Source organism: Penicillium psychrosexuale, assembly GCF_028828465.1.
Source record: "Penicillium psychrosexuale strain IBT 29551 chromosome Unknown utg000001l, whole genome shotgun sequence".
In the NCBI taxonomy this organism is placed as follows: domain Eukaryota; kingdom Fungi; phylum Ascomycota; class Eurotiomycetes; order Eurotiales; family Aspergillaceae; genus Penicillium; species Penicillium psychrosexuale.
The window spans coordinates 400863-424738 of record NW_026643186.1 but is presented as its reverse complement, the minus strand read 5'-3'; the positions used below and the strand labels follow the sequence as shown (position 1 = coordinate 424738).

At 48.7% G+C, this 23876-nt stretch overlaps 9 protein-coding genes across 9 annotated transcripts; 7 read left to right on the top strand and 2 right to left on the bottom strand.

The window, feature by feature from the left end:
* Positions 1–980: 980 nt before the first annotated feature.
* Positions 981–1487, bottom strand: N7518_000145 (DUF1993 domain-containing protein; the record flags this gene model as incomplete). Its single annotated transcript, XM_057181073.1, has 1 exon — positions 981–1487. The coding sequence occupies one exon, from the start codon at positions 1485–1487 to the stop codon at positions 981–983; it is 507 nt and encodes a 168-aa protein (XP_057046423.1).
* A 729-nt stretch (positions 1488–2216) lies between these two features.
* Positions 2217–5604, bottom strand: N7518_000144 (vacuolar protein sorting-associated protein 54; the record flags this gene model as incomplete). The annotated part of the gene is made up of 3 exons (XM_057181072.1): positions 2217–2406; positions 2458–5317; positions 5376–5604. 3 exons carry the CDS (start codon positions 5602–5604, stop codon positions 2217–2219), a joined length of 3279 nt encoding a protein of 1092 aa, XP_057046422.1.
* Positions 5605–6032: 428 nt separating this feature from the next.
* On the top strand, positions 6033–8351 carry N7518_000143 (MCM DNA helicase complex subunit MCM5; the record flags this gene model as incomplete). The annotated part of the gene is made up of 4 exons (XM_057181071.1): positions 6033–6169; positions 6224–6350; positions 6398–7793; positions 7891–8351. 4 exons carry the CDS (start codon positions 6033–6035, stop codon positions 8349–8351), a joined length of 2121 nt encoding a protein of 706 aa, XP_057046421.1.
* Positions 8352–8851: 500 nt separating this feature from the next.
* N7518_000142 (uncharacterized protein) lies at positions 8852–10660 on the top strand (the record flags this gene model as incomplete). The annotated part of the gene is made up of 2 exons (XM_057181070.1): positions 8852–10302; positions 10549–10660. 2 exons carry the CDS (start codon positions 8852–8854, stop codon positions 10658–10660), a joined length of 1563 nt encoding a protein of 520 aa, XP_057046420.1.
* A 2097-nt stretch (positions 10661–12757) lies between these two features.
* N7518_000141 (CVNH domain-containing protein) lies at positions 12758–13154 on the top strand (the record flags this gene model as incomplete). Its single annotated transcript, XM_057181069.1, has 2 exons — positions 12758–12890; positions 12967–13154. 2 exons carry the CDS (start codon positions 12758–12760, stop codon positions 13152–13154), a joined length of 321 nt encoding a protein of 106 aa, XP_057046419.1.
* Positions 13155–15686: 2532 nt separating this feature from the next.
* On the top strand, positions 15687–16566 carry N7518_000140 (uncharacterized protein; the record flags this gene model as incomplete). The annotated part of the gene is made up of 3 exons (XM_057181068.1): positions 15687–16222; positions 16277–16347; positions 16403–16566. 3 exons carry the CDS (start codon positions 15687–15689, stop codon positions 16564–16566), a joined length of 771 nt encoding a protein of 256 aa, XP_057046418.1.
* A 2680-nt stretch (positions 16567–19246) lies between these two features.
* N7518_000139 (uncharacterized protein) lies at positions 19247–19522 on the top strand (the record flags this gene model as incomplete). Its single annotated transcript, XM_057181067.1, has 1 exon — positions 19247–19522. One exon carries the CDS (start codon positions 19247–19249, stop codon positions 19520–19522), a length of 276 nt encoding a protein of 91 aa, XP_057046417.1.
* Positions 19523–20011: 489 nt separating this feature from the next.
* N7518_000138 (ribokinase) lies at positions 20012–21154 on the top strand (the record flags this gene model as incomplete). Its single annotated transcript, XM_057181066.1, has 1 exon — positions 20012–21154. The coding sequence occupies one exon, from the start codon at positions 20012–20014 to the stop codon at positions 21152–21154; it is 1143 nt and encodes a 380-aa protein (XP_057046416.1).
* A 1537-nt stretch (positions 21155–22691) lies between these two features.
* N7518_000137 (uncharacterized protein) lies at positions 22692–23749 on the top strand (the record flags this gene model as incomplete). Its single annotated transcript, XM_057181065.1, has 2 exons — positions 22692–22791; positions 22851–23749. 2 exons carry the CDS (start codon positions 22692–22694, stop codon positions 23747–23749), a joined length of 999 nt encoding a protein of 332 aa, XP_057046415.1.
* Between the last annotated feature and the right edge of the window lie 127 nt (positions 23750–23876).

Sequence of the window (23876 nt, the reverse complement as noted above, 5' to 3'; positions counted from 1 at the left end):
AGCCTAGCAAGAAACGGAAAACCTGCCCATCCATCACTCCGTCAAAAAAGCGCCGTCGGAATCCGTCATCTAGCTCACCAGGAGGTAAGGCGCCATAGATAAATTTTCTTTTTTTCGTTATTCAAACCCCGGGACTGATATTTGTAGTCGTTGAAACTTTGAATGGATCATATTCGCCAATCCATGCCACATCTGCTCCAGATTCTGCAATTGATGAAATTTTCGACCACCCACCTAATACACCGAGCCCGACGGAAGGGTCACTGGAATCGTCCGGAAACTGCGAAGTAAATGGCCTCTTAGAGGAGTACCCAAACAGTACATCGACTCCAATGGAAAGTCCACTTAGCGACGGTACAACCGGTTCAAATGATGACAGGATGGATGCGATTAACAGCGATATTCACCTCCCAATCAGCAAACCGTCCGCACTACGAAGCATATCAAGTCAGCCGCCTTTTTCATTTTCTCTTGACCCGCCATCACCAATTGGATCGCTGTGCGATTGGGGGACAGGCGATGTATCTCTACTGCAACAATCCTGGAATATTGCTCTGCCTACCGACATTAACTTGTCGCCACCAATTCACCTCGCCCAGGGCGTGGTCGTCACCTGACCATCAGCCCGGTGCGGCAGGCACCAACCCCCATAACTAGATAGTCGGGCATTCTGCCCTTTAGGAATTGACAACTCTCTCCCTCTTTCATCGCATCACTACACTGTAGTCACATCAGAAAATGAGGGCGCGATGCTTGGGGCCGGTCTGAGTAATCAGAGAGCATCCAATGAGCATCTACATAGAATCAGTGTTCATACACGTAACTGGTCTGAGCTCATCTCATTAAAGCGGCAGCCCAAATAGGAAAGCCCCACACATACCGCCGTGAATCTACGATGTTATTCGGAGGATCAACGGCAATATGCGCATTTTATAAACGCGTAGGAAGTGGTGGTTAAACCCTTTGATTAACGCTCCGCCTTAGGAAGTGATAAAAGGTAAAATATAATCCACCTTGCCTAGAGGCACGCCTTCCTTGCGCAAGATGCCATAGGCAGTAGTTACATGAAAGAAGATATTAGCCTGCATAATGCACGCGAATGCAATCCCAGACAAGAGTTGTGTATTACCTCCCAGAGGCGTGGGACTGACGGTCTCGCAATGTTCGAGGATGAAGTCTTTGTCAACCGTGTCGAGGGCCTGGAGCGCCTTGTCGATGCGAGCGTACATTTCCGCATATGTGTAGACAACGTCCTGACTCGTGTCATCCGTTGGGAATGGTTCGGCTGACAGCTTAGCCAGAGCTAGCCGTGTTTGCATGGTTGCCGCGAACACTTGGTAGCTAAGTGATTTCATGTCATTATGGAGTCGACAGGACGGAAGATTGGAAGCGTTGGGCGCTTCCTCGGCTTTGTGAAGAATATGCGAAAGTGCGGTTAAAGCTCGCTTGGTCTGGAGAACAAAGCCCTCGTAAAGTGTGTACACCATTTTGGCTATCGGACCTGGGGGAGTGAATATGAAGTTTGTGTGTAGAAATATTTTTCACCTGAGACCTGGGGAGGTAGGTTGGTTATGTAGCTTACGATCGTCCCTAAGAACGTGAGATGCACAGTGCCTTGGGTAGCACTATGTGATACGTACCACGTAAGCACTAGTGCGTGAGGTAGCATTAATCTAGGTTCACGGGGGGCCTCGATTGAGTCCAGTGATCGAGATCGAGCGCCGTCCCTACGCCTAGGCAAGGATGAAACATGAAAAGGATCTATATAGGAACCGAAAATGATACTGATTTCCTGGAAGTCTGTATCCCGTTGCCCTTGAATCTTGAGTAGTGAATGTGAATACTCTTTTGTCGAAGTACTGAGAGCCCGTAGGTCCGTGCATGTCATAATACCCTCGTATCCCCAGGTCTCGGATAAGAAATTATTTCATAGCCCTCGGACGAGACCGCATGAATGTATTATCCTCCTTCTCTCCTTATTAGCAAGGAGAGTGGAGTAAGGCACACGTCTAATGCGTAATACTACATATACTAGAATGAGAATCACGGCTCTTATTCATATTTACAAACGCTGGGATAGCTCTATAAATGTGGTGGACAGATATGTGGTAGCGGCAAATGACAAGTGTACGGCTCGGTAATGCGTGCGCAGGGAATAAAGGAACATGCAGAAAAAAATTATATGTGTAAGAGTAAATATGGAATGAGAATGGAAATTAGGACTTCGTAGAATCAGAGCGATCGTCCCGATCTTGGAGCTTCTCACTCGCCTTCTCGGACTTATTGGCTTCGTTGGTAATGGTAATGGTCTTGGCTCGCACAACCTCGAGGAGCTTGTCGCCAACCTCGCTGGCGCCCTCGATTTTGCTCAGTTTGGTTCGGAAATGCTCGACATCGGCTTGCATTCTGTGTGTTGTTAGTATCAACCATGAGCCGAATTCGAGTACTGAAACTAACCTCTTTTTTCCTGTCTCCGTATGCACGTCGGCCTCCTGGAAGGCCTTCGTCCATTGATCACGGTAGCTGTTGAATACGGGTACCATGATCATGCTAACTGTCATGTCTGGAAGATGCTTGCTCAAGACGCGGTGTAGAGTGCCCGTCTCCTTGGCCAATGTTTCCATGTAAGGATTGACAGCAGGAGCTGATCCCTTGGAATTCCAGTCGATCTTCTTCATCGCGTTCACGTGGACCGAAGACCGAGAGCTCATAATATCCACCAGCTTCTCGTGGATACCGCTCTGATGCTCCTGGCATAGTCGTTTGACTTTGTCAAACTCGGCCATTAATGGATTTGTCTGTCCATGCCGACGGACAAATTCCCGTACATACGGGATTAAAGCAATAACAAAGCTCAACGCTTGTGATGACAACGCGAGATGCTTAGTTGTGATGTTCTTCAGGCCTGCACTACGCGTAGCACCGGCTCCAAGAATCAACTGCGATGACCGCGAATTGAACAGTTTCAAGATATCTAGTAGATGCGGCGCAATATCCTGGATCATGCTGGGAATATTAGACATGAGGAACTCGAACTCCTCAATGCTACCCATCATGGCAACAGCGGAGTCAGGTAGAATGTATTTCTGCTCGTCGATGACGGCACTGCGAACCTTGGACTTGTCTGTCCCATTCTCAGCGGCAGTATCAACAGTTTTGCCTTGCTCATTTGTAGGATGGGGAATCCAGATTTTGGAGACTTCGACCCAGGCCTCGATGTCTTTGGTGCTGGCATCGAGAATCCTAGTAAGAATGACGTTCTCGGCATCTCCAAAATCGCGTGCATCCCATCGATCGGCATCCATGACATTGACAATTTGATGGCGCTGACCATCACCGAAGCGGGTAATGAAATCGCGGATTTGATTTCCGACAATGGTCTTTAGAGCAGTACCACTGCGTCCCGAGATGGCCTCACATTCATCGGCGAACAAGCGGTTGAGAGTGAAGTACCTGAGGAATTGCTCCTTGGAAAGCTGGGCGGTCTGTTCAGATCGTACCTTCAATACCTTTATTATCTGGGATTGGGCGATGTCAACGGCCTGACCAAGCAGACTCGACATATCCAAAACCTGTAGAATCTCATCCTGGGCCATGTCCGAGGCTGTCGGTCCCATGTGTGGTGATTTTATAGCTTGATCGATACTCTGCGGGATGGGGCTTCGTGGTGGTGACTTGACGCCGGAAGTGGGCGAGTTCCCCAAGCCGCTAGCGATATCTAGAAGGACTTTGACTTGGACGCTGAGTCGCCTAAGCGATTCGCTAATCCCGGTGTAGATATTAATCAACATTGTATAAGCATCATCCGAGTCGAGAGCACGCAGATTACGAGCAAGAATTGATGATTTCTCCTGCTGGCTTAGCTGATGACCGCCATGTGTTGATAGCGATACCATAGATTCATTATCATCATCACTAGAACTGGGCAGGTGTTTGCGAATAAGGCCCTTCATTTCTCGTAAAACAGCGGTTTTGAAAGAAGTTGCTGCTGGCATCGTATAGCGGGCACGTGCGAGTCCGTTGAGCTGGGTGTTCAAATGTGATCGCAACTCGCTATTGAAATCCATATAGGCAGGCGATACCGATACTCCAGACCGTTGACCACCTCGCTGCCGTTGAAATAAGTTTCCCCAGCGCTGCAATGTCACATTCGATGGCACTGTTTGAACATGCTGTCGTAAATCTCCCAAAAGGTCATTCAAGAACCGGGTCTCATAGCCCATGCCAATACGTTGGCGGAGCTGTGCCAGGTCGTCAGATGCTCCCTCAAGGGCCTTGATACCTCGCAGATCGATAAGGCGCCTGGGGGCACCCTCCTTGTCTTCTAAAGTGGCGCGGTCGGAGAGCTTTTCACCGGCCATCAGCTTTTCGACTTCCTCGAGTCCATCGGCAGCTTCCTCAATGTCACCCTGCTCTACCAATCCTTCGCACCGAGAGACAGATTCAACCACGTCCCGAAGCTGAGCCACAGCAGCTGCCAACATTCGCACATTTTCTCTTCGCCGTCTCAAATTGACAATTTTGAGACCGCCAAGAGCCATTTCTTTATCGATTTTCTGCAGGTCTCTTCTGAGTACTTGGATCCGGTTGACCGAGTCGGCGGCTTCCGCGTGCAATTCTCGGAGAGATCCTAGGGCAGTGAAGAAGGATTTCGAGGCCGTTGAGATAGACGAAATAAGATGGATCTCCACGGTGTCCATATACCATGAAAGCTTTTCTTGTAGAATAGCATTCGTTGCCAGTGCTTTTCTTCCGGTTTGTACTGGCTCCGCAACCAATCCATTGGCCTGTTCGTCGTCTTTGGTTGGCGGTCTCGGCGGCCGAACCACATCTGATTTCTCTGATATCACATCGAACGTACGAGGATTCTCCAGATGGAAGTCCTCTTCGAAATAAACAGGAGGAATAGTGGAGAGAGGGGTCACAGCGGGGGCGCGTCCACGGCCAGTGGAGGGGCGTCGGCCGCGAGTATCATAAGGCGATGATGATCTTGAAGTAGTCGAGATGACTGAAGACCTCCGCTCGAGGGACCATGGCATTAATGAATCGCGATCAGAATCTGGCCTGGGAGATTTAGCAGCCTGCGCCGGTAGTGTATCCTCTCCCGCGCCTTCTTTCGGTCGTTGAAATACATCGTACAAAGTGCCCACTTGCGATAGATATGGCTGGAAGACCTTTGGATCCACGTGCTTAATGTTGGTCAGAGTCACAGGCGGGATATCACGAGAGGAGGGAGGCCTGAAGCTGGCGGAGGATGTGGCGCTACCGGTCGTCAGACCGGTGCGGATGATCGGGGGCTGGAGGAGTGTCGAAATGGCTACATGGGCGTTAACACGTCAATCATCGAGCAATTGAGGATTTCCAAGGTCACAAACCATTCTGCCCAGACTCTGCGACAGACTCTGAGATTGAGCCGTGGTAGTGAGAAGAGTCCAGGACACCTCCTATGCTCACGATCGAGCTCGCGGTTGATCCCCTCCTCAGGGGGAATCGCTGAGGGGCCACACGTGGTGATCCCAGCTGACTTGTTGAATAAGAAATCGAAGGCGACGAGACCCCAGAAGCCAAGCTATCAATTGATTTTCGTGGACTGGTTGACGACATGGCTGTCACAGCCGGATCGGACAGCCGATCGTTGAGATGTTCTGTGTTATCTGATCATGACAGTGGATAAACTCCTGACTATAGAGCGCTGGCAGGCTCAGGTACAAGGTTCAATATTGATCAAGTCAGCTTCTGCGATTCGCGATTTTGGTGCGAGATCACTTGGGTCCTGTGTGCAGAATGACTGATGTGGCTTTGTTTCCATCAAGCTGGTAATCTCCCCAATCGGTCAATGCGCTAACGCCGGGCCCGCGGTTCCCCGTGCTGACTCAGATAGCTCCAACCTCAGGCACCAGCTGACTCAGAAACCACTTAACGCGTGAACCCTCGACGCGTCGCGTTGGTTCCACACTAACCAAAAGTTCTTGAAGCCTCCCTTCCGCCAAATCATCAACCCCCAACTTGCAATATTTGCGGTCCTCTACACCATGGATAGACGCACACCCTATACTTTGAGCGTCCTTGCTCCCAGCACAAATGGTGCTGATGAAGATCGCACCACTATTCAAAACCGCCTTCGGGATTTCGTGCTAGAATTTCAACTGGATAATGCATTCGTCTACCGGTACGCATCCCACTTCCTTGAGGTTCCAATGTAAGCTAATTTATCATACAACAGTGATCAATTACGGCAAAATGCACTTGTCAAACAATTTTACTGTGATATTGACATTGCCCATCTGATTTCCTACAACGAAGAATTGGCCCACAAACTCACCACCGAGCCCGGCGATATCATTCCTCTTGTAAGTTTCTTATCCCGCCGACCTTGGCCCTCGCTGACTCGAAGTAGTTCGAGCTAGCTCTAAAGCAATGTACTGCACGGATTGTCTACCCTGGGCAGCGAGATATCATACTACCCTCCCACCAACTGCTCTTACACTCCTCGGCATCGCACATCTCAATCCGTGATCTCAATGCCACCAACATCTCCCACCTCGTTCGCATCCCCGGAATTGTCATTGGAGCTTCAACAATATCTTCCAAATCAACTATCATTCACGTTCGTTGCAAAGGCTGCGACTACAGCGAGAACATCCAGGTCGATGGTGGCTTCTCTGGCCTCACGCTGCCGCGCCGCTGCGGTCGACCCAGGGACGACAACGATCAGCCCAACGAGCAATGTCCCTTGGACCCTTACGTCGTTCAACACGAAAAATGTCAATTCGTGGACCAGCAAGTCCTCAAGCTTCAAGAAGCCCCCGACCAGGTGCCAGTGGGTGAGATGCCGCGACACGTTCTTATTTCGGCCGATCGCTACCTTGCCAACCGAGTGGTTCCTGGCTCCCGTTGCACAGTAATGGGTATCTTCTCTATCTACCAAGCGAAGGGTGTTAAGAAGGAGGCTGCCGTGGCTATCCGCAACCCCTATCTCCGTGCAGTGGGAATTACCTCGGACTTCGACCAGACAGCAAAGGGAAACTCAGTCTTCTCTGAGGAGGAAGAACAAGAATTTTTGGAACTCAGCCGGAGACCTGACTTGTACGATGCACTTGCTCGAAGCATTGCCCCGTCTATCTATGGAAACGTGGATATGAAGAAGGCTATCGTGTGTCTGCTCATGGGTGGCTCAAAGAAGATTCTTCCTGATGGAATGAAGCTTCGCGGTGATATTAACGTGCTTATGCTGGGTGATCCAGGTACTGCCAAGTCTCAGCTTCTGAAGTTCGTTGAAAAGGCTGCTCCTATCGCCATCTATACCTCTGGAAAAGGTTCATCTGCCGCCGGTTTGACAGCCTCCGTGCAGCGAGATCATAACACTCGCGAGTTCTACCTTGAAGGTGGTGCCATGGTGCTTGCTGATGGTGGTGTTGTGTGTATTGATGAGTTTGATAAGATGCGTGACGAAGACCGAGTCGCCATTCACGAAGCTATGGAACAACAGACCATCTCTATCGCCAAGGCCGGAATTACCACAATCCTTAACTCCAGAACGTCCGTACTAGCCGCTGCTAACCCTGTCTTCGGTCGATACGATGATCTCAAGACCCCTGGCGAGAACATCGATTTCCAAACCACTATTTTGTCCCGTTTCGATATGATCTTCATCGTCCGTGACGAACACGAGCGTGGCCGGGATGAGAAGATTGCTCGCCACGTCATGGGTGTGCACATGGGTGGTCGTGGTCTAGAGGAGCAGGTGGAAGCCGAGGTTCCCGTCGAGCAGATGAAGCGCTACATCAGCTACTGTCGCAGGCAAGTTGACACTCATTACTGATTCCAACTGCTATATTCATACTAACATCCCATCTAGTCGTTGTGCGCCCCGTCTCTCCCCGGAAGCAGCCGAAAAGCTCTCGTCCCACTTCGTCTCTATCCGAAAGCAAGTCCACCGCGCCGAGATTGAATCCAACACTCGATCATCGATCCCCATCACCATCCGTCAACTTGAGGCCATTGTGCGTATTTCCGAGTCCCTGGCCAAACTTTCTCTCTCTCCCATCGCCACGGAAGCCCACGTGGACGAGGCTATCCGTCTGTTCCTGGCATCCACTATGGACGCCATTACCCAGGGTGAGGGCCAAGGTAGCAAGGAACTCATGGAGCAGAGCAGCAAGATTGAGGACGAGCTGAAGCGTCGCCTCCCCATTGGTTGGAGCACAAGCTTGGCTACCTTGCGCCGTGACTTTGTTGATGGCAAGAACTATACCGAACAGGCACTTAATCGTGCACTGGTGGTCTTGCAGCGACGTGACACCATCCAGATCCGTTCTGGTGGATCTCAAATCTACCGTAACGGAGTTTAATCTGTGACTTATTATGATTCTAATGTGTTCTGTTGATACACCTGATATGTGTTATGGGATGGGTTGTCGATTCTGCGCATCTGTCGATCTTGTAAGGCATGGGAGCTTGCCAGTGGTGTTGGGCGTGTTTTATATTGGGATTTGACGGGATTCTCAAGAACAATTGCATATTTATTTCTAATTCTTCCAAGAATGCCGTATAAAACGTGGTACCTTCCCTATCGTGTGTCTCAGCTTCCCTTTTAGTCAAAACCCGTCACTAACGCCAGTTCCCTCATCGCCTTGAACCACTGGGAGGGGATGAACATCGTATGAAGCATTGTTCTCGATATAAGCACAGGACCAAGGAGAGTACTTTTGTGATTGTTATCATGTGATCATGTCACTTGGCATCGGTACGGTTTCCCCTATCAATCACCAACAACAATTCATTGAATTCAAAAAATCACTAGGCATATCTGCGGTTTTCCCTAATTATCTCTTCATCCAGTCTTTCTGAAATGAGTGCATGTAAGCCCTACGACGATTATGCCTGGGCAATAAGCTCCCAGATCTGGGAGGACTGGCCAAAACTTCTTCGCACTGATGGGGACTTCTACAATGACATTGGAGCCATTCTTTGTGAAGAATTTAGCGATCTTGAATGTGCCCTGTTCGATTTCCTCAACACAGGCGGTTTCAACACCTGCTTCAAGATGGATTTCACCAATGATTCCGGCGCTATTATACGATTCCCACTGCCCGGCGCTATCATGTTTCCTGAAGAAAAAGTCCGGAATGAAGTCTCCATCATGCAATTTCTCTCAGAAAAAACTTCAGACAAAATCCCAATCCCGGTGCCTTCTATCTTTCGCTGGACAAAGACAAAGGAGAGTCCCTCAGAACTGGGTCCTTTTATCATCATGAACTATATCCCCCACGAGGGAAGTATGGGTGATCTTCTTGAGACGCCAGGACGCCAACCAGGACAACGTCCAGTACTTAATCCGGAGCTCAATCCGATGAGACTAGAAGCGCTATATGGAAAACTAGCCAACATCATTCTCTCGCTGTCTACACTTTCTTTTGGCCGGATAGGATCCCTTTACAAGAATGCCGATTCTACGTGGGAAGTGTTACATCGGCCTCTGTCTTACTCTATGAACGAAATTGTGCAATTGGGGACGTTACCCCGATCGAAGCTACCGATCACCACGTACGATAAGGCGTCGTCGTACTTTGAAGCCCTCGCTGAGCTCCACATTTCACACCTCAGAAGCCAAAGGAATGAAGCGGATATCGAAGAGGACGTCACGACGGATGTCTTGGCGGATGAATTTCGGCGCAAATTCGTGGCTAGGTTTCTCTTCCGCAAAATTGCTCGAGATCAGGAGCAGAGAAAGCAATGGATATTACATGATGATGGCCCATTTCCTGTTTGGTGTGACGACTTTCGACCAGAAAATGTTCTAGTTGATGAACCTGAAAGCATCGTCGGAGTGGTGGATTGGGAGTTTACGTATACCGCCCCAGCCGAATTTACTCATGCGCCACCTTGGTGGCTTCTTCTCAAAAAGCCAGAAGATTGGCCTGAAGGCCTTGATGAGTGGTCCATGGAATATGAGAAACCGCTTCAGACCTTTCTTGAGGCAATGCGGAAAGCCGAAGACGAGGCAATCCAAAACAAACGGCTACTAGAAGGCCAGCGGCTATCTAGTCGTATGCGTGACAGTTGGCAGAGCGGAGACTTTTGGATCATGTACGCCGCAAGGAATAATTTTGCTTTCGACACGATATATTGGCAAAAGATCGATCAGCGATTCTTCGGAAGCACATGTGAATACGAGAATATCTGCGATGTATGGCGGAAGAGACTCCATCTCTTAGAACCAGAAGAGATAGAGCTCATGGAAGAATATGTGGATCTGAAGGTCAAAGAGAGGGACATAATTTTCGCTTGGGACCCGGATGAGTACACCGTGGAATGGATCAAGAGGATGAGGGCGATGAGAAAGACGAAGGATATGAAGGAGAAGATGGAGAGAGTGGTGAAGGAGTGGGGGGAGGAGCTAGAGAGGATGACAAAGATGGAGAGCAAGGGGGAGATAAAGAGGATGGAGGTGATAAAGAGGATGAAGGAGATGAAGGGGGAGATAGAGAGAATGGAGATGGAGTGGAAGGAGGTGATAAAAGACATGAAGGAGATGGAGTGGAAGAGGGAGATACAAGACATGAAGGAGATGAAGAGGAGGAAGGCCGCGGAGTGGGAAGAGGAGATCGAGAGGATGATGAAGATGGAGAAGAAGGAGGAAATCGAATCGCTTCTTTAGACCTGTCGGAAACCTCCTTCACATCCTCTTCTTCTTCTTCCATGTAGTGAATTTAGTTCCCTTAAAAATCATATTTTCTTCCAGGTGAATGCAGGAAAGAGATTAGAATACTGCTATGGTGAACCGAGGTGATTTATGTCCGGACTGCATTCATTCCAAAGTTACTATCCGATCTAGACGTGCTGCTTGTCTGTATTCGAGAGGGACCGAGGTCTTAGCAGGATATCATATAGGGTAGATGGACATACACATCCCAATAGCGTAGGAACAGTCCTGAATAGTTGCCAGCTATTTGAGCCTTAATGCCATCTGTGTGATAACTCCGCCTTCTCGTCCCGTCAACATATCGGTTCCATTTCTTGACTAGACCGCGCTAGCCTAGAACCTGGCCACTCTTCATAGGGTAAGAATCGAAATCAAATGGAGCGAGCTCCATCGGCCCTTCGAGAGCTATGCAATCTGATCTGATGAAGCGGATACAATGAATGGACGTGGTGTAGCCACGTCGGTAAGTCTGTTTCGGCACTCGAACTACAACCAGTGGGACAAATGATTCAATCCACAATACGGAGTATGTTTCACACTGATATTGCCTACACACCTGGTGAATACTTATATAAAAGCTCATTCATACCCGAGACAAAGAAGGTCCACATGAATATATCCAACTTGAAGGATCTCAAAGGACTTGGAGAGTCATCAACTCATTTGGACCGCTGCAGCTACATCAAACATCAATGCCATTACCACCGCTGATTTGGTACAATGTCTTATCGAACGGAAGTTTGAGCTGTTTGACATCGACGGTAGCCCAGCCGACTATTGGATCTCGATCAGGGCCGGGTCCAAAACCTCGAGGGCCTGGTTGTTAATCGCTTCACCCACAACATACCTTACCTCCTCTTTTTTAACAACCTCATCGACACCAAGAATAACTTCTGCGTCAAGCCAGGTTACTCTGGATGCGATTTGCCGAACTGTCCATACTGTCCAACACTAGTGGTCAAAAATATGCCGCGCACGTGATGTTGGGATGACTAATATTCAGTAAAAGGGGCTTCAACCAAATGTTAGGCATTTCAGCAGCCGATTTACCCCTCAACTAGCGAGTGTACTCCGTATGTACGGAATAGCACGGTGAATCTCTATTTTTTGACTTTTCTCTCCCAGAATAGGAGACAAAAATTTGGGATGATGCGTTGTCAATCTTGACATGATCCACCTCAGCCCCTCCAAACCCTCCAAACCCTCCCAAGTCACAGGGCTAGCCTTATCCAGCCACAGGTCCCCTATACGCCACTTGTGAATAACCCCTTCGCAATGTCGACTGCCAAGAACTGACAACATGAGGCTGCATCCCCAAATTGACTTGGCTCTGTTCAGCTCCACATTGTCCCTATTAGGCACCAGCGTTTCTCCTCGGTCTATTCGACCTTCATTGGCCATGTGTGGCCCACGTACTGTGGCTGTCATTAAGGCTGTCACGGGATCTTGCATCCTTGGCGCGCATGCACAGTGCAACATCAGGACATGTCGCTCGAATCCTGTGGCTGGGGACCGTCGGAGGTGTCGCCATGCGCCACGATAACTGCACATCAAGCTGATTTGCTCTGTCCTCTTTTGAACCGGAGACCCCGCCAAGATGACAGCTTGGAATGTTTACAGTGCTGATCCACCCACTGACGTGGACGGGCGGTGTAGATGGTCCCGTTCTGTCCTATCCACAGCTGTCCACCCTGGAAACACTAACTCGCTAGGTTTCTTTGTCCTAAAAAGCCTCCCCGCTTACTCCGTATACGGAGTAGAATCTCCCCGCTTTGCCAATGCCGGTCGTCCCAATGAATGCCCCACTCGGGCCAGCTGCCATGGCGCAATTGAGGCAGTGCGACGAATGAGTCCAGGACAAGTGTCGGACAGGAACTGGGGGCTGCTGCATGATTCCTTGTGTAAGCCCGTATCGCAATTCGGGGTGTATTGGCCTCGCCGTATGGGGTATATAAGGACAGTCCCCTTCCCTGACCACTTCTGCCATCCAGAAGTTTATGATACATAGTCTCTTACACTCTACTCTACATTATTCTCTCCCAAATCGACACTATGAGCTTCCACGAATCTGCTTCCCACATCGAGCTTGTGGATGGCCACATCCTCAGGGCTCTTCTTCGCACTGAGAATGGTGATGAGGAGGAGTCCACTATTGATCTCGATCACCACATTGGAAACGACAATGGTATGTTGATCTGTCTTTGTCTTGCAGTGCCCCTCTACACGACCATAGCATCAGTTAGTCTGACTCGTTTATTTAGGACACTTCCACTGGGATGGCGGTGACTTCCACGCCAGTGCCGAAAATGTCAGATTCGACCGCGAAGGAGAATATGGCGTCCCTGTCCTCCGGGCTGTCTTGCGCGACGTCGATGGCGAGGGACACGATGCGGATATCAACCTGTCCGAGCGCATTGGGAATGATAATGGACGCTTGGTCTTCAACTAGTGGGCTTAGACAGCTCTGAGCTCTAGGGACTAGCCTCGTCATTATTGCTATTGTCTGGTACAATTAGATACAATACACATGGCAGATCTCTAATAACTTCCTACTGTTGTTGCTGGCATCATGATTTATGTTAAATTCTTTGCTTTATTCCATTATGTCTCTTCGCGTACAATCTGTCATATATATCAACGATTTAGTCTAATAATCTGGTTCATTTACTTATGTGGTTAGTTAAAGCCGATCAATGTCTTTTGAGTCGTTTCGGATGGCTTTTACATGGCTTGTCCAATATCTATTAAAAGGAAATTGTTATGCTTCTAAGTTTCTTTCTTTATTCCAGATATTTTCCTCCATATAGCAATTCACTCGCTCCTTCCCTTTTGCCCACCTTCCTTCACTGCCTCATACTGACTGCTCATCTTCCTCTCCCATTATGTATCTGATGAAAATGCCATTTTCAACGTTTGTCCCCTGCTTGATGATTGACTTGCGATTCTAACTTCAGCTCCTGACCAACCCATCTCTGACTTTTGATATGATTCTCTTCCAGTTATATTGCCTGCAAACCGTCAGACATTGCACTCTTCTTTATCGCACCATCGTCCATAACCCATCGAGTGAGACAATTATTCCCTGGATTATCGAAGCCTCGTCTTGCCTCCCCTGGAATCGTAACGCTATCTCGCCCTCCTCAATTCAGCCAGCCCATCCGTATACAAGGTCAACAGACAGGGGACCAGCTCTGTGATTTGGAAGGCGAAGATATAGAAATTACCAGGATGTTCGAACCAAGCCGACATCCCCTCTCAATGTGGTTGTGAAAGCCAAAAGGCTAGGACTATACCCCAGTCGGCCTGCCATGTCCGCAGCCATATAGGTAAGTACCTGATGGTATAATTGTTATGGTGTAGTAGCAAGCTAACCCATTAAAAGGCTCAGCGAGGATGGCTGTACTGTCTATGGGCTTCCGGAAGACGTTTGAAATCCTTTAGGTTCCCAAAGGCCACCCACAACCACATAACCGTGTCCAGATGAGCTTATTGAACCTCGTTCTAACATTTTGGTCTCCCTTCTCTAGACTCCTACACAGAAGCTGCTCAGACCGAGATGAAGAGAAAAGACTTGGCGGCCAAGTTCAAGCACAGCAATAAGATAAACCTTGTCGACTACAGTTGGCAATATTATTATTATTGTCGAGACAGGCGTGTCAGATTCGCTAAGTTGACTACGGCAAGATGCAGAAAAGTGATTTGCAGACTATTGCGGCCATGCTAGGATTGCCATAATATTGATTATGAAGGGCCTACGTACACGAAGGACCTAGCAGTTATGGACGCTAGTGCTGGCATGAAAGTCATCGGAGAGGCAAATACACCGTCGTCCCGGGACGGGATCACTTCCAGAGGCTAACAATGGGAGTGACGCTTTTTGAGGCTGAACATGAGGGCAGAATTGGCTGGATCCTGGGTGTTGGCCAGGTCATTCGCGTTGGGAAACTGCGATGAAGTCTATCCATTCTAAATACCAAGAACCAACCCGGTGCCGTGCACGAAATTGTACTCCACAATAAGAGCATCCCCGGAAATATACGAAGAAATCTTGGCTAGTTGCGTTCATCGGTGCGTAAGGCCGTTGCATGTAAAATGCCGAGCTAGCTCGGATGTGGGGTGGACTACCTCCACCATACAATGCTCACCACCGAGTCAATAGAAATACGGCTTTCGAATAAATGTTGAAATAATTCGTTGAAATCTAACCGTAAGTTGACAATTGGAATGCTGAATCCAATCACCGGAAAGCGGAAGAGGCTGTTTCCCGTGATGCAGACAAATGGGAAACCACTCGCTAACGTATAAGCATTGCCATCCGCCAATAAGAGATAGTGAATGAAGGAGATTCATAAACTCGGAGAGAAAATGGGGTCTCTCTGCTAGCCATATAGGGCGTTGTTGTGGAGTTGATAAAATAAGCTATAAGAAGCCAAAAGAAAAAAAAAATGAATCCCCCTAGACAACTTCACTACTCCTGGGATCGAACCAAGGCATTTAACCCATCCAACTGACCTCCCAATCACGACATGATCAACCATTTATCGTAGCAGCTAATTCCAAGGAATTAACCACTAACCTATAAGGGGTCTTCATTGGAAAATATTACCTTTTGGTTAAACTTAACAAACACCTAACTAATCTTGTGGAGTCTTTACTCCTACCAACTTCCATAAAAACTTTTGAAATAAGAGTGAGAATTAAGGTTTAACTGTAATCAAATAAAGCTATTGCAAGGGTAAGTGTCAAAATAAGGTCCATAAAGTATGTCGGTAGAGTGCAGATCCACGTGCGTCCCGCATTTGTGGGTCCACGGTACGGAAGTAAACCTTCGAAGGAACCGCTTGGAATACCGTCTTAATTACATCATATCTTTCACCCTTCATCCTTCATCCATCATCCATCATCCATCATCCGTCGCAAAATCAATATCTATTGTATGTTTCGCCTCCCTTCTCCATCACTTTCGACCTAGGCACTTAATATGGAGGACATTGGGTTTTTCGACGACTTCTCTGGCACTGTGGTCACCTTTCCGGCGAATCAAAACACCCCTTGGACCCAAACATGGGTCATCGGAGAACAAATATCAGAGCGTTTTCACCGTGTTGACGAAGTGGATGTGGCCCGCAAACTCGGGCCATCGAGAGCCACGATAGAGTTCGAATGCCACCGCGAGAATGACCTCAAGAAAGGCGTCATGCGTATCTACCTTCAAGTCCCAAACTTAAAAACGGAGTTCCGAACCCCTCATCGCCGCGCAGAACAGGCGATTGCATCACCTACGCATTTAGGGATTGAGTCACTCAAAAAACTTCAGCTTATGGGCTCTACCGTAGCACCGAAACTCCTCGCCGTGCACCAAGATAAACAAAGTGACACCGGTGCTGTGCCAGGGGGATATATCAATTACCTTGTGTGGGAGAAGGTGCCCGGGGAGAGCTTCGACATCAACTGGTTCTGGGGGCTCTCAGATAAGTCGCGTGCTGATATTCGTTTGAAATTCAAGGCGCTCTACAGGTAAATATCCATGCTTCCACATTGATGAAACATTTAGCTAACCCATGACGGAAGTGAGGTTTTAGCGCTTGGCATTCAGATTTTCCCCCCAGTGCCATCGAAAATCATCTACGACTTTGAGACTGGTACCATGTATTTTTACCTTTTCATATTTTTCTATGTTATATGATTTATACTTAGCAACACATTCTAACCTGATTCTATTTCGGCACCTTGGAGGTCTTGTAATGGCCACAGAGAAGGGAGATCCGCTGCAATGGGATGACATATTATATGACCAGTTTCATCTGTTAAATGCTCCCAATCTGAAAAGTTACCAGGGCGGTCCCGACTGGGTCTGGTAGAAGAGGATGTTTCATTGCTGTGACTACTGAGCCATCAATCTAACTGATGTGTTCATAAACAAAGAAAACATATTTCTATTGACTTCCTTTCTGCCGACTACTAGTAGCAATACGATTTCCTAAATAGTCACAACCCAGTTATCATCAGGGGTGTCGTTGATAGGCTCATCAGGTCCTGACTCAGACGCACAACATGCCATGTGAAAAAAAATATTGTTTGACACTAGCACTGGTGCCTGGGTTGAATTCTATTTTGGCCTCCTTGATTTGCGAATATTCAGGCATCCATACACCATCGACCAGTCGTTGACGCAAAAAGATTGTCTGCCAGTAATTGGCCATAAAGCCGTAGTTACAACTGAGGTCGTGCATGTACATCAAAGGTTGTGCCAGTAAACACCTTAGGCTGTTGCCGGTGGCGTCGGAGAGGTAGGGCCTGAAGTCATGAGTAGGTACCCATGGTACCTTTAGCTGCCCCACCATCCTCACAGCTGTCTGATTGTCCAAGGCAATGACATCAGGGGTATGGCTGTACATAATTCTAGCACATTGAAAATCGGCGAAAGTCATTTCAATGCCTTGGGCCTGAAGCACTGCTCCAACGGCATGTCCAACTGATTGGAAAAACCGGCCTCGAACTCCATCTTCATTTCCAGTGAGTACAATTTCTGGGACGGGATCTGTGATACCCTTCCGGGTGTAGCCCATAGCTGCAGAACTCCATTGTTGAGTGGAATATGTGGCTACAACATCCGTTTCGAAGTTATCCCATTCCTGTAAAAATGGGAATTAGGAAATCGAAATTATACAACTAATTTTGGGGACCTTAGCCGGGCGTTTGTTAAGTTTAGCTGAAACGTGGTATTTTCTAATGAAGACCCCTTATAGGTTAGTGGTTAATTCCTTGGAATTAGCTGCTACGAGCTATGGTTGATCATGTCGTGATTGGGAGGTCAGTTGGGTGGGTTAACTGCCTTGGTTTGATCCCAGGAGTAGTGGACTTGTCTAGGGGGGATTCATTTTTTTTTTCACTTCTTACATCTATCTTATAATATTCCACCAGTATCTTAATTTAATCTTACTTTTGTTTAATTAGAGTATAGCTCAACGGCATATGCTTTGAGGATCAAGCTTAAGATAAAATATTGAAGAATTACCTATTCAGTCATTATAGGGAAATAGGCAGGTGGGGGAACTACCTTGGTTCGAACCTAGGAGGACTCAAACCACGGGGGTTTCCACTTCCAGTCTTTTTTTAGTTCTTGACTATTTTTATGCTTATGTTATTTCTCCTCAATATTTGAACGACATGCGAGTATCCAGTGAGTCACAGTTGAGAGTCAACTTGAGAAGACTAGCACTTATTGGCGATAGTACAGTTGACAAAGGCTTGACACAGGCCGAGTGCACCATATAATGCAGTCACACTCTCACCTTCCTCTCTGTTGCTTCCCATGTCTACCATCAGAAGGCTTGGGATATTGCAACCAAGGCCCTCGACTTCGCTATTTCAAAAGCTGTATGCCAGCGACTTGTCTCTACGTACGTTTGCGATGCGTCTATCATCAGGGTTGTCCATCCAGAAAGCTTCACTCTTACAATTCAGGAAAGGTATCTACTGTCCGGTGAGGATGGACAGCGGCACCCACCACCATTGAAATGTTTGATTAGTACCACTCTCAAGGCAGCTGTTCAAAAAGTCTCCCATATCAGTCGGATACCTTGATGCTACGATAGATCGCTCTCATGTGCTATAGGTTGTTTGCTAGATAGCTAGGCGGGGAGGTTCGACGTTTGCAACGTTTGCAAAGGGTCAGCTATGTAAAACCGGCTGCTTCCCACTTTGCACTTGCTTCTTCTCTCTTTCTTCATCTTCGTTATTGAGGTAATGTACTCTTTCTTGTTTAAGATCGATTTGGCGCCTCACAGTAAGTACATATTTGAATGATCCCTTTGAGGCAGACACTGAAGGTTAACCAATAAGTGGCAGCAGTCACTCAAAGCCCCGTCCGAAATTGATGCACCCTCGACGAGAATTTCCAGAGTTCCAACATACAACGACGGTTGAAAATTTAAACAAATTGATTCGCCGGTAACAACGAAGTTGGTCAGATCCACCGTGGAACTCCCCAGTGAAGTTCATGGGATTCATCTACCGAGATCCAATGAATATGGCATGCAACATCTACAGATTTCCAGTGCCCGCAAATGTTTGCACACGGCTTTTACCTTGAATTGGTGGCTCGATATGAACAAAGTGTGGGGCAGCGACCGTGGTATGCAAGAGAATAAGGGATATTTCAAGCACCACCACAAAATGGGTTAAACAAGGAACTTCTTAATCGTGGAACGGTTAAATTTTCGCTATTTCCTGTGCCTCACAGACAGCTATTGAAGCGATCGACAAGGAACATGCCAATGTTCCAGGGAATGGCCTGGTGGATGATGCTCGGTCGGCAACCATGCCAGCGCCACTCAATATACAAAGTGTCTCACCGCAGGTACCATCATCCAACTTGATTACATCTCTACGTCCATACCAATACTGCATCTTTTGGTCGAGCCCGTTTTTTCCAGCCTAGCTCATCTATGCTCCTAGTCATAAACGAAATCGTCCTTCAACAGGCTATGAGCGAATGTCACGCAAGGTCTCCCACGTACTAGTTCCCAGCCACACACAATGACGAAGGAGGTGTTTGTCTTTTCTGATAACGCTGATGCGCTTAATCGCATTCGAGGTGATCTTGCATATGAACCGGAAAGCGATGTGGCAATTCAATTGGAGACAATTGCTCGGCACTCGGAGAAATTGCATAGGCTGGGTGTCTCTATCGAGCTGCACTTGAACCCAGGCCATTCTGGTGTGCCAGGCAATGAAGCGGCCGATAAAATAGCAAAAAAAGCCATGTACGAGCTTCGCATGAGAACGGAGACCTCTTGTCTTGGCCGACCATAGAATCTGTGACGGGTATGCCTACGCAGCCCGTCCCGTTTATTCCTCGTCGAGTCCCTCCCTCTTCTTCGCTTTTTACTCGCAATACAAGTAATAAGTCATCACCAATTATTTGGAACTGGGCAATTAATATGTTGAATAGTAGGAGACAATTCTTCATTTAGATTTGTATGTTGTCAAGATAGACGTGGGTATACATCGTAGATCGGATCCACGGGACTGTGCCTGTCGGCCCCACATATTCCACATCCGATGTGCCCCGCTCGGACGTCACTCCAATTCTTTTTCCACTCCAGGCCTTGTCTCTCTCAATTACCTGACCGAAAAGTTCTCAATTGTCGCTCCTCGCCTGCGTTGCGCATCTGAAATCCTGACATCTACAAAATTTCCATCACCCTCAGTTACTCCCGTCCACCGCTTTTCGCATCTTCCCAGCCCAACCCAAAGACACAACCAGCCTCCGACATACAATCCAAGAACCCCTTCTCCGCCATGGCACCCCTGATCCGAGTCATTGGATCACTCAATGTGGATATGGTCTCTGTCACACCCCGGTTCCCAAACCCAGGCGAGACAATCACTTCCTCATCCTACTTCACCAGCGCGGGCGGCAAGGGTGCAAACCAAGCAGTGGCATGCGGGCGCATGTCCAGAGCTAAGCCAACAGGCACCGCCAACTCCACCAGCGATGTCAAAGTTGAAATGATTGGTGCAGTCGGCGCGCTGGATGCCCACTTCTCCGCCCTGCTCAAGCCGACTCTCGAGAGATCCGGAGTCGACCCGTCCCGAGTGAAAGTCATCGAGAACGCATACACGGGTGTGGCGGTGATCATTGTGGACTCGTCAGCTGGCGGAGAGAACCGCATTCTCTTCTCGCCTGGTGCAAATTACGATGGCATGCAGCCTACCCCGGAAGTGCTGGGCATGGCGCTAGCGGCGCCCGTACCCGATGTTATCGTTATGCAGGGCGAGATCCCGGTCGAAACGGTTATTGGGATACTACGCGAGATCGCAGCTTACAAGGCCAAGGCTCGCGCTGCTGGGAAACGCGGCATTGAGTCCGGTCCGGATGTTATGCTTAACCCGGCACCTGCGCCGCCTGGTGGCTTGCCGGAGGATGTATATGCTGCTGTCGACCATTTGATCCTGAACGAGACGGAGGCTGAGCTGATGACTCCCCCTGCGGAACAACTGCTTCGCACGGTTCCAGACGCAGATGGCTTGGATGGCAAGGAGAAGGTCGCTCGATATTTCCACAAATTGGGTGTCACTTACATACTTATCACGTTCGGCGAGAAGGGCCTTTGGTACAGTTCGGCTGATGCCGGCTCCTCTGGACTTAGTGATGGAGTGAAACGCTTCACTAATGATATTCCAGCCGCCCCTGTCTCTCATGTCTTGAATACTACTGGAGCGGGTGATACATTTGTTGGGGCCTACGCGGTCAGGGTGGCGCGGTGGCGTGAGCAGCGTCGCGCGGATGGCAAGGCTGGGCAGGATCTTACCGATGACGAGAAGGCATACCGGTACAAGACTGTCATGGACGAAGCGATGCATATGGCTGCGCGCGCCTCGGCTCGGGCTGTGGAACGTCAGGGTGCCATGGATAGCATTCCTTTTGAGGATGAGGTCTAAGCTAATTGGTACGGCAAGTCTGTGGTAATGTGCATTAATATATCACGAGAGACTACAGACTATGTATATAGACTATTCCGGTCGGCATTTACTGCCTGTAGTAGAATGCCGACGCCATTGTACGTCGATCGAACAAAGAATAGGCTCTTGGTTTTCGCGAGTAATGCAACGAGTAATGCAACAAGGATCAGTACGCCGAGGAAATAATCCGAGCCCATGAGAGACAGGGGGCGCATGTGCCATCAGACCTTGACAACCCTGTCCCTGTCTATGTAATATCCCTCTTAATAATAACCCTCCATCATTCTACGCCTTGGACAGCCTTCAAGGGCAAATTCCTACTTTGAACCACCTGGATAGCCAGTCCAGAGAACATTCCCCAGCCTTGAGTGCACACCCAGACACCTCCAACCCTCACTCTGAGACGGAACTCCGTAAAATGTTTCACACCGTGGAAGTTCACCTCCAACATCCGGCAGCCCCCGATCGGCCTATGCATGCATGATTTCATCCGGTAATCTGAGTCCGAATGGGAGATAGATAACCAATGGAAACAGGATGCGTTGGCAGTTTCATTAGACATTTCATGCAACTTACTATTAGCGGAATTGTAGACTCTAGTTATCACGAATGAGCGGACAATACGCAAGGAAGAGACTTGAACGCGAAGTCGCGCGCGAATGAACGTGCAAGACGTGGAGAACGTGAGGGACGTGAAGGTATTTGGTACTTACGCGATGTATGCGCTAGTGCCGGGATGACCGAGTACCGGGTACTTCGGCCGCATGACCGACGCGTCCAAGGGATACGCGACTATGCAGTGCTCAGCGGGGGGGAATTGACCTTTTGGTCTTTGCTCCGATGATTTCGGTAATGATTTACGGAGGACTTGTACAGGCAATTATAGGGGAATGAGGAATTCATTGACAATGGCACGGTGATATGAATACTAGATAGATCATACGAACAGCGCGTAGTGATCTGCATAGTACCATTGTTCCCACACGAGACACGAGACAAGACATCCAAGAATGAAGTCAATTGGATTGTGCTGGGAGCTGGGAATTGGCATAAACGCCACTTTTTCGAATTGGCAGCCTCCACAACGTGAACGCGACGCGCTTTGCCGGCGTATGCAGGCCTTGAAATAGTTCCCTTCGCCCTCCATTTGTGACTCCTCATGTTCTTTATTATTGCTCCTTGCCTCTAACCCTCTGATTTCAAGCTCTTAACGCCCTTAACGTCTGAAACTATTATATCTATCTCATCGCTGCACGTCTTTTACCCCGAATCATCCCTCGTTCTCTCTCTCTCAACGGTGTAGTCGACCTTATCCTACCCATTTCCTCATTATCCGACCTATATCCGACCAATTCCGATCATTGAATCATTCTATTTCTTTTAAATCTCTTGTCTTACCCAATTGCCCTCTTTCTCTTCGGATCGTGCGATCGGCCTGCCTAGTGCCTATTTTAGACCGCCAATCCTCCCCCACTTGGCGCTGACCAAAACAAAACATCCCCCTTCTTCCTTCACCATGGCCACTCTCACTATGACTCCTACTCGTCAGCCTTTGGGCTGTTTGGACACGATGCCGTTGATGCGATCGAAACTGAATCGTCAGAACCAGCAAAATGGTACGTGACGACCCATGTTTTGATGTTCCGAAGACGGCTTAGCTCACAATCCCAACCAGGTGTCATGTCTATGAAGTCAACCCCAATGAAGGGCTCGATCTTCATCGACGCCGATTCCGAGAATATCAATCCAGCAAGCTTCTCCGCCAAACGGAAGCGTACTTCTGAGGACGACGAGGAGAACAGCGCGTCCAAGCCCATCAAAACATCCCGCATGGCTCTTTCCACCCGCATAAACATCTCCCCCCGTCTCTCAACCCCCTCGAAGATCTCTATTACAACTCCCAAATCAGCTCCTATTCTCAAGCCGGCTGGTCGCTCTCCACCACCCAAGTCGAGCAAGTCCGCCACTCGCCGTTCGCTCATCGCCAAACCCCGCTCAGAGCAATATAGCAAGCGCGGCGTGGCTCGTCCCTTCTCTCTTGCTTCTGTCCTCGCTCAATCCAAAACTTCCAGGCCTGCGCCTGCCCCCAAGGCCCCGGCCTCGTGGTGCTTCGATATCCACGTCGACACCGAGCAGGAAGAAATGACCAACCTGATGCATCACTCGACCACTGTCCTTGATATCAGCGACGACGAGGGCAAGTCCGACACTTGCCCCCGTGGAAAAGAGAATATTCCTCCTCACGAGCTCGGTATTGAAGTCCCTGTCGCTCGTCAGTCCACTGCCACTATTCCTGCCGTCGCTCGCAAGTCGAAGATAGATGAACCGCGTGCTGCGCTCGGTGAGCTTGATGCTGCCGAATACTATGCCGAGGGCTGCAATGCTTTGTCTTATACGATTGTCTATGATGATGAAGAGCACGCGCCTGAGTTCAAGAAGCCCTCGTTGCCTCTTTCCCGGAGCCAAAAGACCGTTATCACTACCTCTATTGCTTCTGTTTTGGACGTTGTCGCTGCCGAAACCGAGCACCGAAGTCTTAAGGACTCAACTGATAGCACCAAGTCTGCTCTTTAATCTAACTTCTCGTCATTCCTTGCGTCTGCATCTGCATCTGCATCTCATGGCGCTGTTCTTTGGCCTGGGTTTGGCCCCAATACCTATTTGCTTATTCTTTGGCGTTTGTCTTTCCGGAGCATGGTGT